The sequence below is a fragment of the Siniperca chuatsi genome, linkage group LG9, assembly GCF_020085105.1.
Source record: "Siniperca chuatsi isolate FFG_IHB_CAS linkage group LG9, ASM2008510v1, whole genome shotgun sequence".
Classification (NCBI taxonomy): domain Eukaryota; kingdom Metazoa; phylum Chordata; class Actinopteri; order Centrarchiformes; family Sinipercidae; genus Siniperca; species Siniperca chuatsi.
Window position 1 is genome coordinate 5,233,728 of NC_058050.1, and position 14,377 is coordinate 5,248,104.

The 14,377-nt window shown below is 40.8% G+C and overlaps 1 protein-coding gene across 3 annotated transcripts; it reads right to left on the minus strand.

Moving 5' to 3' along the window:
• Nucleotides 1–289: 289 nt before the first annotated feature.
• mios (missing oocyte, meiosis regulator, homolog (Drosophila)) lies at nt 290–13,968 on the minus strand. Of its 3 annotated transcripts, none has more exons than XM_044208185.1 (12): nt 13,825–13,968; nt 12,454–13,320; nt 11,775–12,264; nt 10,889–10,987; nt 10,489–10,743; nt 7,570–7,739; nt 6,893–6,958; nt 6,562–6,720; nt 4,262–4,414; nt 3,064–3,268; nt 2,665–2,794; nt 290–1,851 (listed from the first exon to the last, which is right to left on the minus strand). In XM_044208185.1, the coding sequence occupies exons 2-12, from the start codon at nt 13,270–13,272 to the stop codon at nt 1,761–1,763; spliced, it is 2,637 nt and encodes an 878-aa protein (XP_044064120.1). In that variant the 5' UTR covers nt 13,273–13,320; nt 13,825–13,968; the 3' UTR covers nt 290–1,760. The 3 variants fall into 3 exon arrangements, with proteins under 3 accessions (XP_044064120.1, XP_044064121.1, XP_044064119.1); XM_044208186.1 differs by having other exon boundaries at nt 2,665–2,788; nt 13,817–13,966; XM_044208184.1 differs by having other exon boundaries at nt 13,817–13,966.
• Between the last annotated feature and the right edge of the window lie 409 nt (nt 13,969–14,377).

Below are 14,377 nucleotides of genomic sequence, written 5' to 3' on the forward strand. Positions count from 1 at the left end.
GTTTCCAAGATCAAGACTTTCAATCTAATAAGCAGCTAATCAGATTTATTGCTTGTCTAGTTTTAAGGCCCAAAATCTGTTGTTTTTCCCTGGTGTCCATCTTTCTCCGTGCACTGATGGTCTGTGATTCTGTGGGAGTTCCAATGGGAGAATAATGCGTGACTCAATGCTTTTAAGCAAAGATAAAGAATGCACATGACAAAATAACCACGCCATCTGTGTCTATGAAACATGATAATGTAAAAATAAATCTTGTAAACTTAAGGAAAAACACCCCATTCAGCAGTGCTCCAATTTGTCAGTCGGAATTTATTTAAAAGGAAAACACAAGAAACACTGAAAGGATGAAATTTCAGCCACCTTGTTTTTCGGGACGCTACACGGCTCGCCAATTTGTCAGCTCCACTCCAAAATAGTTCACAAAAGGGCATGCAGGCCTATAAAACCTCCCACACAGGGAAGAGATCCTGGTGAAAGCAGCATACAGTAGCTCCTGTGCCCCCCCCTCCTCCTCCCTACTCCATGACTAAGTGATTTAGCCAGCTCTGGTGCAGGCCGCCTCTCACTTACAATGCCTCCCTAGGTTAGTGACAGAGCGGGGAGGGTGGCAGAGAAAGAGAGAAAACCCATTTACAATGCAGCTTACACACGGCTGTCCCCTCACAGACGGCGCCCATCCTTGGATTGATGCGTGGTATGCATAGTTTTTGGGTGCAATTTGGGCACCAGAGAGAGGGAGAAAGAAAGAGAGGCCAAGTGTGTGTATGTCAGAGGGTGTGTGTGTGTGTGTGTGTGTGTGTGGGGGGGGGTACGGGGCTCAGGCTGTCTGTTCTCTCGCCCTCTCTTTGAGTCAATAGGGTTCCGGCAGCTGAGGTTCTTTATGAGGGGAACAATCTGGAGGGTCTTGTCAGAGTGCCGAGCAGCTGCTGTTTTCTGGCGAGCTTCTTTCATGGACCACAGGCCTGGAGTGGGCTGGTGAATACAGACGCACCCTCCTCCTCCTCCTCCTCTTCACCCACCACCCCTACCTTCTCCAATTCCTCATCCCCCCCCACACCCCCAAAAACCCACCCCTCACACTGGAAGCCTTCCCACACAATGCCAGATGAAGAGTGACAGAGGAATATGAAGAGAGCGAGAGAGTGTTGTTATTGTGCACTGCACTCCGCTCCGTCACCCGGGGTATCGTCCTTCACCCCGAACGAACAATGCTTTCATGAGGTATGTGACGATCATTTCGTAAGACAAACACAGACGTTAAATAGCGTATTAAAACACAAGCCACAAAATATAGTTCAGACATATTGGCACCTGTGATCACATCTTTACAACCTGATGTGTGAGTTGACTTTCTTTCTTTCTTTTTTTTTTAAATCAATCACAATAAAACCATAATGAGCCTGATTCAGGTTAGATTGGAAGAGGCTGATTACAGCAGAGCCTCTTGTATTTCTCCTGAGTGGGGTTTTCATTAGCAGAGCAGTGAGTTTGCATTTGCTCCCTTTCTGTCATTGATTCAGTTAGTGAGATCAGTAACACACACTGCCTCCCTTCTTCATGTCGGGCTCTGTTTTAACATTACATTCGCTAGACTATAACTTAACAGTATGTCATTCTACTCAAGCCGCCACTCCAGAGAAGGACACTGCTGGCACCCTTTGTCCCTTGCCCAGTTGTCGGTGTGGCGGATGCAGCAGCAAACCTGCACTGGGTGGCTTCGGGCTGGTGTTTGGCTTCAGTTTCCGACAGGCGTCTCCTGTTTAGCTGCTGTCTGAAGGCACCAGGTTACCTGTGGTGTCCAGCTGCATGCATTTACACGTGCAAGCCGACACAGGGCACTCTGTGTGGTCTCTGTAATGGACACAAGAAGGTCAATTAAAAATACAACAACATGTAGACAAGAAAAACTTTGTAAACAATAGATAATACATAAGTTTGTACATCCTGGCCACAAGAATACAGAGGGGCATAGCAGGTCTGTGTACCTTCCATTCATTGAATTTTTTCGATTCTGAAAAACAAAAATCTCAGAAAATAGTTTTATTGCCTGCCCAGAAAAAATATTGAAGTGTTTTCTGATGCAAAAAAATAGGTTGGCTAATGGCTATGATGGAATATGGCTCGAATTTCTGTATTTTCATTTGCAATTTCCAATTTTGCTTTAGTCACCCAGAAATAAAAGCACAGAATAAAAGTCAAGCAAAGAGGGTTTTGCCACAGGCATATTATTTCTACCTGACAGTGACTTTCTCGGAAATAGATAACTATAGGCTACTGTTTAAGGATAAACAAGAGGATTTGCTTTACCCTCAAAGAGGACGCCATGATCAGCTCCTAACCAACCAGTTCTGGAAAAGGGAGTTATCCTTCTGTAGCAGGATCCAGGTAATTGAGAGCAGTAGTGACTTTTTATGGATCAGTAGAATCATTTTGCCTTCCACGATAATCACAAAGAAATGTTTTGTGCACAGCACCCCCTCTGTATGCCTAAATATCAGCATGTGTCTGATGAGGATTTTTGCATTTGACTGGTTATGTAAAAATTGTTCTTTCAGAATTGAATTCCGTTCCAATGAACGGAAGGTACACGGACCATAGCAGGAACCATGTTCACATATGTCTGAAAATTATCTACACGTGTGCAGCATCCAGTGAGAGCCCCACCTAAACCAGCTGAGCATGTGGCCAGCGTGGCCGCCGTGTCGACAGTTGTGACACCAGGTGAACCAATTGTTGAACTGAGCAAGTTTGTTCTCCCTTGTCAAGTCCACCTTCTCATCTGACTTCCCTGTTCCTGCCAAAAAAGATTTATTCATAAGTCAATATTAACAATCAATAAAATGTGAATCTATCAACGTTGGTATGAGTGACATCGCAGCAATTAGAAACTGGACTGGCCACTGAACTCCCAGGTGCAACTGCCACTAAATGCTGATCAAAGTTCACACATTCTCCCCTGCAAATGCTCAGTTAAGTATTATAGACATTTAAGCTGCTCCAAGATGCTTGCCTGTTACTGGAAATATCAGCATCTGTCTACATACTCCACACAGGCCAGTTTACCTGGGCAATTAGAAACAGGTGTGCCCATGTTCATGAGGCAGAGGGCACAACGTGGCAGCGGTTTCCTGCAGCCGGGGCAACTGGTGACTTTTGACTTGGTGGGTGAGCCGCTGACACCGTACTGGCTGAAGCCGCGGCCCTGGTGAGGCATCGCCGAGCAGCTGTAGGAGATAGACTTCCCACAGAAGTTGCAGCTCACAAACACCTGTTGCACAGGAACAAACACAAAGGTCGGTTGATAAGGACCGGTGAACATGAAGGTAAAACCAACAAGCACACGCTCACCAGCTGTCTGATTTTCACTTTGAGGGGAGAAGGAGATAAGCATACAGAGATAATACAGCAATAATCCCAACAAGTTTAACTGTGAATATTGGAATGTCAGTGATGCATTATTGCAGGTAGTGCCAAGTTTTGCTCGCAGCACCAGCGTACTCATAATCACACATACATTTAGTATTAGGGACTATTAAAGTACAGTGTGTGCACTGTCTGGAACAGACAAAGATCACTAACCAAAACACAGGTTTTATGACAAGAATTGAAGAGCAGAGCTGTGAGTGTTATGAGCTTGGCTGACAATCTTCAGATTGCTTGGTCCTATTTCGTTATGAGGGAAGTAATGCTTAAGGCAGTAAACAAACAAGACAGACTGCTTTGACTTTGCCAGTGCCCTATCACATTAGAGTCAGGAGTGTGTAATTTCATGTCAAGACACTGTAATGCTGTTTTACTGAGATAGCAAACATGCATTTCCAAAAATGTTATCAAACCTAACCAGTAACCTATACTGACTGACATTATCAAATACAAGTACTTATGGCTGAAACTTATTTAAATTATTTTCATTAATAATGAATCTGTTTATTATGTTTCGATTAATTCTTTACTCTGTTAAAGGTCAGGAAAGAGTGCATAATGCTCATGACAATTTCCCAGAGCCAAAGAAGGCGTCTTAAAAATTCCTTGTTTTGCTTGACCAACAGTCCAAAACCCAAAAACATTCAAATTACAATGACATAAAACATAGAGAAGCAGCAAAATCTCAGATTTGAGAAGCCTGCAAAAGTTTGACATTTTCCATTGATAAATGACTCAGCCGATTAATTGATAATCAAAATTGTTGTCATTTTTTTGTCAGTTGATTTCGTTTCAGCACTACAATTATTTCAAAAAATCGTCCCCTGATGTCCTTTACCTGGGCTAGTGGTTTGGAGCTAGGGTCCAGCTTGCCTCTATGGATGTCAAACTCAGCCCGTTTGTGCCAGAATCTCCACGCATCCAACAGGTTGCGGTAGTTTTCGATCCAGCATTGGACTCGAGGGTCTTTCAACACTTCACCTGCGGAACCCTATTGGAAGAAATTATTTTTCTTAGCCTTGTTTCACATTATCACTTCAGTATACGCACAGCATGGGGAGGCAGGCCACAAAAACAAATTGTACTTGAACAAAATAGCTTCTACAAAATAGCTGCAGAGGACAAGGGCAGACTGCAGCGTATCATTCACTCTGCTAAGAAGGTCATTGGCTGCAATCTACCTTCCCTCCAGGACCTGTACACCTCCAGGACTCTGAGGCGAGCAGGAAAGATTGTGACTGACCCCTCCCACCCTGGACACAAGGAGGCTGCGGTCCATCAGGACCAAAACCTCACGCCACAAAAACAGTTAAGTTTTGCACATTCACTTGTAAATATGTTGCACATTGCACATAATGTAATTTTAATATCATGTCGTCATATTGTATATATTCTTTATTATTATTTTCTTATAATATTTTTGTTAAATATTCTCTAATATCTTATTGTCAGTTTTCTACTTACAATTCTTGACCTGCAGTACTTGCTTTATGTTTCTTTAGAATTCTTTATATTTCTACTATATTTATTGTCAGGTATCAAAATACCAAAGCAAATTCCTCATATGTGTAAACCTACTTGGCATTAAAGCTGATTCAGAGAAGTCTCACCCTTCCTACCTCTTCCTGCACCCATGCCTCAAGTGCAATGTGTACATGTTTGTGTATATGTACATATGTGAGGTATATGCAATTACTGCATAGGTGGTATATGCCTTGTACACAACAGTACTCTATTCAGGAGCAGGTTAGAACAGGAAAAAAATAAAGCAAACCAAGAGTTGAACGAGTTGTTAAAAAGTTACAGACCTGTTCCACAACTAAATTTGCTTTAGTATTTCTTTTTAGAAACAAGTGCATGACGGTAAACAACTCCAGTGAGGCTTGCTTCATATTGTTCTAGGAGGTAGCAAGTGTGTTAAGAATAACAGCTGTGACCTTGAAATGAACAGGCAAGTTTTAGCATGTGTCTTGATTTCTCCAAGGTGTGATCAGACCGACAGTTCCTTCTTCCTTTGTTGCAGGTTTATGTTTAGTTCATTTAGGTTGCTGTTTAAACCTCACTGTTCCCTGTGCTTTCAACCACAAGAAGTCTGCAGTTTGCATGGCACAATATAAGTTCAAATGGCACTGTTCTCAACTCTTGCAATGAACCAAATTTAATGGCCAATTATGTTCAACCATGGGTCAGTTTTTTCTAACATTGTTCAATGGGGGACCAGTGTAGTTTTAAAGTTGTGGTGGAGACACAGGCACATTCAATATTTTGTGTTTGTGTTGAGTATTATTTTAATTAATTTAAGAATAAAATTGATTAATAAAACAGATTTTGGTTTAAGATCGTATCTGAAGCTAGATGTCATTTTTCCTATTTATTTGTTAGTGCTAACTGAGTTACAGCAGCTTACAATACAGTAAAACTCATTCGTGTTGCACTAAGAGACAAGTTATCCACAAACGATAAATGGTGGTCAGTTAGTCTCATTGAGATCAAGATCTCATTTGCAAGAGAAACCTGAGTGAAGAAAGAAAAACAGACAAAACAACAGGACAAATTCATAACCAGACAAGCAAAAACACATCAGTGACAATCACAGACTTCACTAAATAGATTCAAAGTTAAACGTTTTTAAATCCTCTGTATTTCATTCTATTTATTAGGTATAGAGTAGTGGAAGGCAGTCTTCCCAAGTTCAGTATTTACCTGAGGGGTAACTAGAGTTAAACAAGCCTGAGCAGTGTGTGGTGAGCAGTGGTCTTAAATTTCAGAAGAGAAGTGATATACTGAGGCAGGAGACCTTTAAAAATACAAATGATAACATTTTATTCTCTTCTTGTTGCTATGGGCTACGTGTTTCATTTAAGTGGATTATATTATTTATCTGTGTATCTGGTAGGTTTATTAGATTTCACCACTCGCAGAATGAGCCACAGTAGCCTCAATGCTTCTCTTCACATGGGGACATTCATTATTACTGGATGCTAGGTCATGTCCACAGGCATTTAAATGAGCCTTGTATTTATATTACCTACAGTAGATTTATAAAAAAAAAAACATCTAAAAGTTTTGATGCAAATTACAAAAGTGAAAACTTCAGCTTTCGTCACGTAGCCAAATATTTTTGTTGGGGGGCTGTACCTTCAGCATGCAGAAACTGGCAGTTTGGACATCTCCAGTGCGGTCTACATAGCTCTCCATAAGGTCTACGCCATCTTTAGTCAAACCAGTCAGCAGGATGCCCTCCAGGTTGCCCGCCTCCTTCATCTCACTGGTTAGTTTGTCAATGTATCGAGGCAGCTGCAGACAAATAAATATTCAGTTCATCAAATCAGAGAAGAAAGCAACATAATTGTGCACTTCTAAAGAAATTCAATAGGAAATGGTGTTACAGGGTATGACAAATGCATAACTACAGTATAATATCATCAGGACATAATCTGCTGTTGGAAGATTGGATTTGTATTGTTACCTGTGCTTCGCTGAGAAACATACAGGCAAAGGCTACTCGGTCCCGCACAGCAACACTGCTCTCATGCTGAAATACAGACAAAAAATGTAATTTTTTCTTGTCCTTTCAAATAAATATTTTTCCATTTTCAATTTGCAATGTGCTTCTTACATTCAGTACGTAGAATATGTGTCTCCCTCCCTCCTCCTATTGGCACTAAAAATTCTTTGATTGTAATAAAGGGTTTCTGCTCTATGACACAGTTCTGCACCCAATCAATTCTACAAAAAAGTCAAAGTGACCGACTAAATGTTCTTATTGTGGAGTCATTACTTCTGGCCAGGAAAAGGTCTAAAGAGATAAATAAATGTGACAGCAGCTGGTCGGCCAGAATCTGATGCAACTGAGGGAGAAACAAAGCAGAAACACTCTGTCCTGGGCATAGGTTCGTTTTCTCTGAAGTGACTTGCAGTGCTGAAATGTAATACACATCTCTTCCTGTCCACCTGAGGATTTTCCCAATAAAGACCTCTGGAGTATTAACTACCTATTCATCACCGTGTTAAGAATATGTAAAAGTTTTCATGAGGTGGGAACAAAGAGTGCCAATTTAAACGTCAGATTATTTTTCTTTTCACTAACTTTTCTTGTGTTTGCAATAAAGCCATGAAATTCCATGATAGTAAGAGATCCAATACCAGCACGCCATCATAGGCTCCCGGCTCACTGGTGAGAAAGGCAAACATGACGCAAAGGTAGGGGTTCTTCAGTTGCAGCCTCAGAGAGCTGCACATCTCCCTCCACAGGGAGGACTTCTCGTCGGTGTAGCCTGACAGAGCCATGGCAACCACATTCAGATTCAGGTCACCTGTGAATAAAAAGAAGTCAGACAAGTAGATTTATTTACTATCTGCAAAGTCTTTACAGTAAGTGCAGCACTGTGGTCAGACAAAAAAAAAAAAACAAGACAAGTGTTCAAGGTGAGCTAGCTTTGTGGCTCAATGAAAAATAAGTTCCAAGACAGAGGAATTACTTTAAAAAGCCCTTTGTCGGCCTGCATTGTATGTCATGTCATTATCATTATGATAAGTGTCTGATAGAGATAAATTATGTTGTGAGGGGAGTGGTACTGTAGGTGGGAAAGACATTGCTACTATATGTGAGTTATAGAAATGTGATTCTTTCTGGGTATGTTACTAACATTATGACATATGAATGATAACTATATGATGCTGATGTTTGCCCAATAAGTTGTTATCAGTATATGTGAGGGATGGTCACACTTATTTAGATGTGAATGGTAGCAATGCAATGTGATGTTTGCCCTATGTGTCATTACTATTGGAAATGTAAATAGTAGCTATATGTTCAGTAATACTTGCCCTTGTTACTATCATTTTGATATAGGAGGGATATTTTATACTTACCACGTATACTATTGTTACGGTGGTATGTGAGTGATAGCAATATGATAGGTAATGCTTACCCTGTGTATTTTTTTCCTGTTATTTTATTAGTTGTATTGTTATTATTTCTGTTTATGATGTCTTTGTTCTGTGTGTTACTTCTTTTAAAGAGCAATAAAAAGTGAATTACAAAAAAGTCTTATGCTTAGCTCACATTTAAAAACAACTCCATCATTCTTTGGCCATGCTGGGGCCTTCATCGGGGGTAGCATACAAAACAAAACTATACAAAGATTTTAAAGCCCACTTCAAGCAAAAACTGAAGAGTGCCTTAAATCCCTTTCTCTTTCAGAGGTACAGACAAATTGTTGGTACTGATGGTCGTGTATTGTTTATTTATTGTTTATATTATAAAATGTTTTTATAAAGGGTTTCAAAGGCCAAAGTGATGTAAAACTCATCCAATCACTGACTCAACATCAATAATTTAAGTAGTTTGACATTTTGGGAACTACGTTTATTTGTTTTCTTGCCAAGACTTAAATCAGAAGATCCAGCACCTCCATAGCTCACTTATTAACATGTAAAATGTTGTTTTTTACACTTCAGATTTTTGTACCGATTAAACAAACGAGATATAACATGTTAATTAGTGAGCTTTAGAGGTACTGGCAGGTGGATTTCTCTACCTTTGGACAGAGCCAAGTTTAGCTTTATGCTAAGCTAAGCATCTTGTAGCTGTAGCTTCTTACTTCATGGACAGATATGAGAGTGATTTCGTGACTTCTCATCTAACTTGGCAAGAAAGCGAATAAGCATTTTTCCCCAAAATGCCAAACTACTCCTTTAATATTAAACTAATAAAAATAAAAATGTAAATTGTACATTTTAGCAAAATGAAATAAAATACTTTTAATGGTTTTCTTTACAAATGTAAGTAAGGCAGTTTTCAGCTGGCCAGCAGATTATATCCCACTAGATATTTTAAAAAACTGGCTGGGAACATGTCAAACTAAACTGAACCACTATCACAAAAATGTTCATATGTTTGTATAAGCATGTAGATGAGAATCAGTGCATTAAGTTAGAGCTGCTGTTTGAGAAAAATCGCTGTAGCTGTCGCGATGGCTCTGTTGACACGCCTCACCTAATGAATCACCCCATCAGTCATGCTCAGGAAACACTCATTAGAATACACAGCAGAAAAGCGTTTGACCTACATAGGTGGAATATTTCTTGGTAAAGACGTGGAAACAACAGCCTTCTCTCTTTATTTTCATTAAACCTCAGTGTGAAAAGCACTGCAGCTGATACAGGATGAGTGTTGTGTGAAAAACAAAGTCCTCCTGCTGTTACATTTTTGAAATTCTTTAAGACTTTAATTTCATTTGTTAGAAGGCTCCCAAGAAAAGAAAATGCACTTTATATTTATCAGAATAGTACAATAATATATTTACCACATTTCTGAGCAGTTTTTGACCTGAAAGACCTGAAAATAAGGACACTGGTTTTTCATGTTTTTATACTCGATCTAGACCTGAGTCCTTTAGACATACTGTAGCTTTATAGATATTGCTTACAGAGGCAGATCACTGTGAAGTGTAAATCAATGGGATCTCAGTTAGAGAAAAAAGTTTGTGATTATTTAATTGGTTGGAATTTTTACTGCTTCTGCTTCATTTTGAACCTCATAATACATAACTTAATTTAGCCAAATAAAGTAAAACACATAAGACAAATCACATTAGAGCTGTAACGATTAGTCAATTAATCAATATGTTGATAGAAAGAAAACTAATCTGCAACTATTTTGATAACTGGTTAACTGTTGAAGTCATTTTTCAAGCACAAATGCCAAACATTTGATAGTTCCAGGTTGTCAAATGTGAAAATGTATTGCTTTTCTTGGTCATTATAGTAAATTGAATATTTTTGGGTTTTGGACAGTTGGTCAGAAAAAAAAAAGACATTTGGGCTTTAGGATATTGTGATGGGTATTTTCCACTGTTTCCTGATGCTTTATTAAAAAAAACAATTAACTGATTAATCGAGAAAATAATCTCGTTGCAGCCTTAATGCATATATATTAGTTTATATAAATTTATGTCAATTTTGCAACAATGTGTTTGGTCTGAAACATTCCACCTTCCAGTCAACACTTGGCTTCAAGGACACACCTGCTTCCTATCCCCCTCCGCTGCACTCACTCACCCTTCTCAGCAGTGGCTCCCTTGTTGAGGATCTGGATGGCCCGGCGGATGTCCAGGTTGAACAGAGCCACGGCGGCCGCCCGCTCCCACTCACGCTCCTGCTCCAGTGATCGCAGGAATATCTCCACGTCGATTTCGGGACCCCGGCTGATCCAGCCGCAGAGCCGCAGGGCGAGGCAGCGCTCCTCGCTCAAGTACCGCGATACATCTGTCTGGCGGTCCGAACCGCTCCAGCACCTGCGGCTCTCTGTTGTGCCTGGGGGACACAGATCAGTCAATAAGTAAATTTTACTAATTTTACAAGTTTACAAATACTATTTAACCAAGGTCTGATTCTTCTTTACAAACATAATTTTATCATATTACATTTTCAGGTGACGATCAGCATATCAGTGACTTACCTGAGCTGGTCTTTACAATGTTCTTGATGCCAGAGTAGACCACAGACTGTTTGTTCCCCTGCAGTTTCAGCTCCATATCCTCTGCACACTGCTTCATATGTGATACTTATATAGGAATTGTAACTGATATCGCAGTTCAAACAACATAATGATAGCACGAAACAGGGCAGAACCACAGTTACTACAGAACTTTATCACATTACTCAAATTCAAACTGGACCAAAGTAGACACTGACATTTTTACTATTTACCATCAAAACAAGAATTAGTCCTGACTATAGAAGACAAACTTCTATATACCTCTATATAGAAGACTTATCGTAGGTTCCTAAATTACATACAGTTTTTCTGCCTTTTAAAATAAAACCATATCTATATCTTTTTTAATATCTTTATAAAACAAAAATAATAATAAATCCCAATATCACAATAGATAACACAAGTCCTTGGCAGAGAAAACAGGGACATTTTCAGCACCATCAATTGTCATCCGGATTGTCTAATTTTTATACAAACAAATCCAAATAATTTGAAAGATGGTGTACTCACAGAAAAATTCTAAACTTTAATCATAATCTATTTAATTACATTTTAATTACCTGTATTAATACATTTCTATAGATATTATTACAATAATAAAATCTATATCTACCAGGGCAAAAGGACTGCACACCTGACCAGTCAGCTGTGAAAAAGGAGAGATAAAACTCTAGATAAGAAGGATGTGTAAAGCACAACAGAGCTGTGTTGCCTTCAACAGTTTTGTTCATCGAAACCCAGGTGTACCAAATCACAGTAGTTTCACAATGACTGTTATACCAACATAAATATGAAAATAGTATCACTGCAGCAGGTATTTCCACCACTTCATCGTCAAAAAGGATATAGAACAGATCACACCACAAAGACTTGAGCTGGGGATCGTTCCCCCCTGCCAGCAGGTGGTTCCTCCACACCTGGACGGTATCGTGCCCGTACCTGGACTGAGCCCTCTGCCTCATCTTAGTGGCGATGTCTTTATCAATTACGCTCTCCACCCCTTCAGCCCCATCCTCGACACAGTCGTACAGGTGTCTGCCGCACGCCCACATGAGCGAGGTGGTGGAGCTCCAGGCCAGTGAGATGCGTTCGAACACGGTGAAGTCAGTCATGACGCGGTTGGCTGCTGACACCACCACCATGCGGTTCTGAGAGGACGGGTGCCAGGCAAAGCTGCCAATCTGGCTTTCACAGGGCTGCACGCTTCGCTCGATGATGGTGGGCTCTGTCTCATCGCCAATGGGTGTAGGAGTGTGTTGCATGTCGTACAGGCGGATGATGTTGCTGTCACGTGTCAGTGTGGCCAGCAGGCCGGTACGGGTTGGACACCAAGCCACCTAAAATGAGAAAAGAAAGCTTCACGCTATTAACCACCAACTTACTGCCTAAAAAATCTGATATATTTAAGATTTTACCAACAAACTACATCTTGAGAATACAAAAAACCTTAACAATTCTTATCCCAATTTAAATGGACAGAGCTTAGACATTTAGCTCATCTCCCAAAAAAACAAACTGCATCATACCTTAGTGAGTGGCTTAGGCTGCTCAGTGAGCGTGAGCACGGGCTTCTCAAACTTCCTCAGATCCCAGATGGCCACCTGGCCCTCAAAGAAAGAGGCCACACGGTCATGGAAGTGTGGGTCGACTGCCACGCCCTGGATGGCCTTGGTGTTGACAAATGTTTTCTGGCTTGTGTTTCTCAGGTCAAATATTGCGAGGTTCCGGTGCATGCCAGCCAACAGCAGCTTTGGGTCACGAAGTAGCCAGCAGAGAGACAGGCAAGCATCGTTCTGGCCTAACTCGTACAATGGTTTGGTCACTACTGTGCTTGAGTCCAAATCGACAGATGAGAGACGAATCTTCTCAGCGGCTACACTGGCCTCTGGGGAAAACTTACTGCTAATGTCCCATATGAGGACAGAGAAGTCTGCCCTGTGCTTGTCCAGCCCAGCAGCCAGCAAGTTGCTGTCCACCGGGTTCCAGGCTAAAGTGTTGCATTGGCGGGCGTGCTTGGGCACAAACTCTTTCCCCACCAGCTCTTTACATGTGGAGTTGTGGCTCTGACCCAGGCTGGTGAGCACCACTCTGCCGTTGGCTTGGCCCACAGCGAGCAAACACTCAGGCTCATGCTTTGGGTACCAGGCCACACATTTCATATAAGGGGTGTCAGAGTTAATGGCTAGTAAAGTAGCAGCAGTTTTTTCAGAGAGCGGGAGAGTTCCAGCCTTGGTTTCTGCGCTGCCCACAGGTCCAATACGGTACAGTCCCAGTTCAGAGTCACAGATGACATAGCGGTCTGGGTGGTGGGGAGACCACAGGATGTCTGGCTTGGAGCCACTCATGATTCAGAAGCAGCTAGAAGGATCTCAAGAGAATCTGCCTTCTACAACCTGGAAATTGGACCAATTGACACAGAAATTAGCACATGGATAAATACTAATGACACCACAGTGATATTACTCACCTCACTGAAATGGATGCAAGTTGGTCAATACGCAGCAATGAGTAACCTCAAAAACATGTTAAAATAACGTTAACGAGTAAATTAACTGTTAATGTAACTCTGAGCGTTACTGCTGTTTATTTCAAAGCTTTAACGTTTTACCTGAAAGTTAGCAACCTGATGCTAGCTAGCTATTTAGCAACGTGTTTGATTGAAATAAAAAGAGCCATGAGACGTAAAAGATGTAGGTAATTTGCTACTTGCCATAGTGTTACAGTCGTTAAAACTAAAGTTTTAAAGTTTGTTGACACGCTAACTTAACTAAGCTAATGCTAACGAGAGAAGGACGAGCTAAAACATGACCGTTTAGCTAGCGGTGATTTAGCTAGCAGTCGAAAACATTTGCTAACACTTTCCAATATTAACGATGCTGTGTTACTTACAAACATACAGAGTGATTAAATGAGCTGGTGAATTACGATTTGGCATACACATGTCGGTCAGGGACACTTCGAGCCCCACTGAGTGTTGTGTGTTACACCAAAACATGTCCGTGTTGAAAGAAGTGTCAGCTACTGAAGGGTCCGGTTAGACTTGCGATACATACATGCAGTTTACCACCAGAGGGTGCCGTAACCAAAGTGTATGAAAATACATGGACAGGGAAGCAACGAACTAAAGTCAAATCCAAACGCAATGACACACTGATCATCAGAATATTTTAGATAATCAAATAAAATTTAGCTGATTATTTGGAAATTGTGTTTCCGGAAAGTAATCAGTGCCTACAGGGATCGTCGGATTGCCTACACTTTACAAGTAGGCTACTACTACTTCAAACAAGGTTACTATCTTTGCTGTACATGGGAATCATACTACAAAGCATCTGGTTTTCTCATTAGTGGGCGACAGTGGAAAATAATCTCATTTGGGACTTTTACGCACAGGATATAAACAATCTCCATGCGCAACAGCCCAAAACACAAAGCAGTGAGGCAAAATGA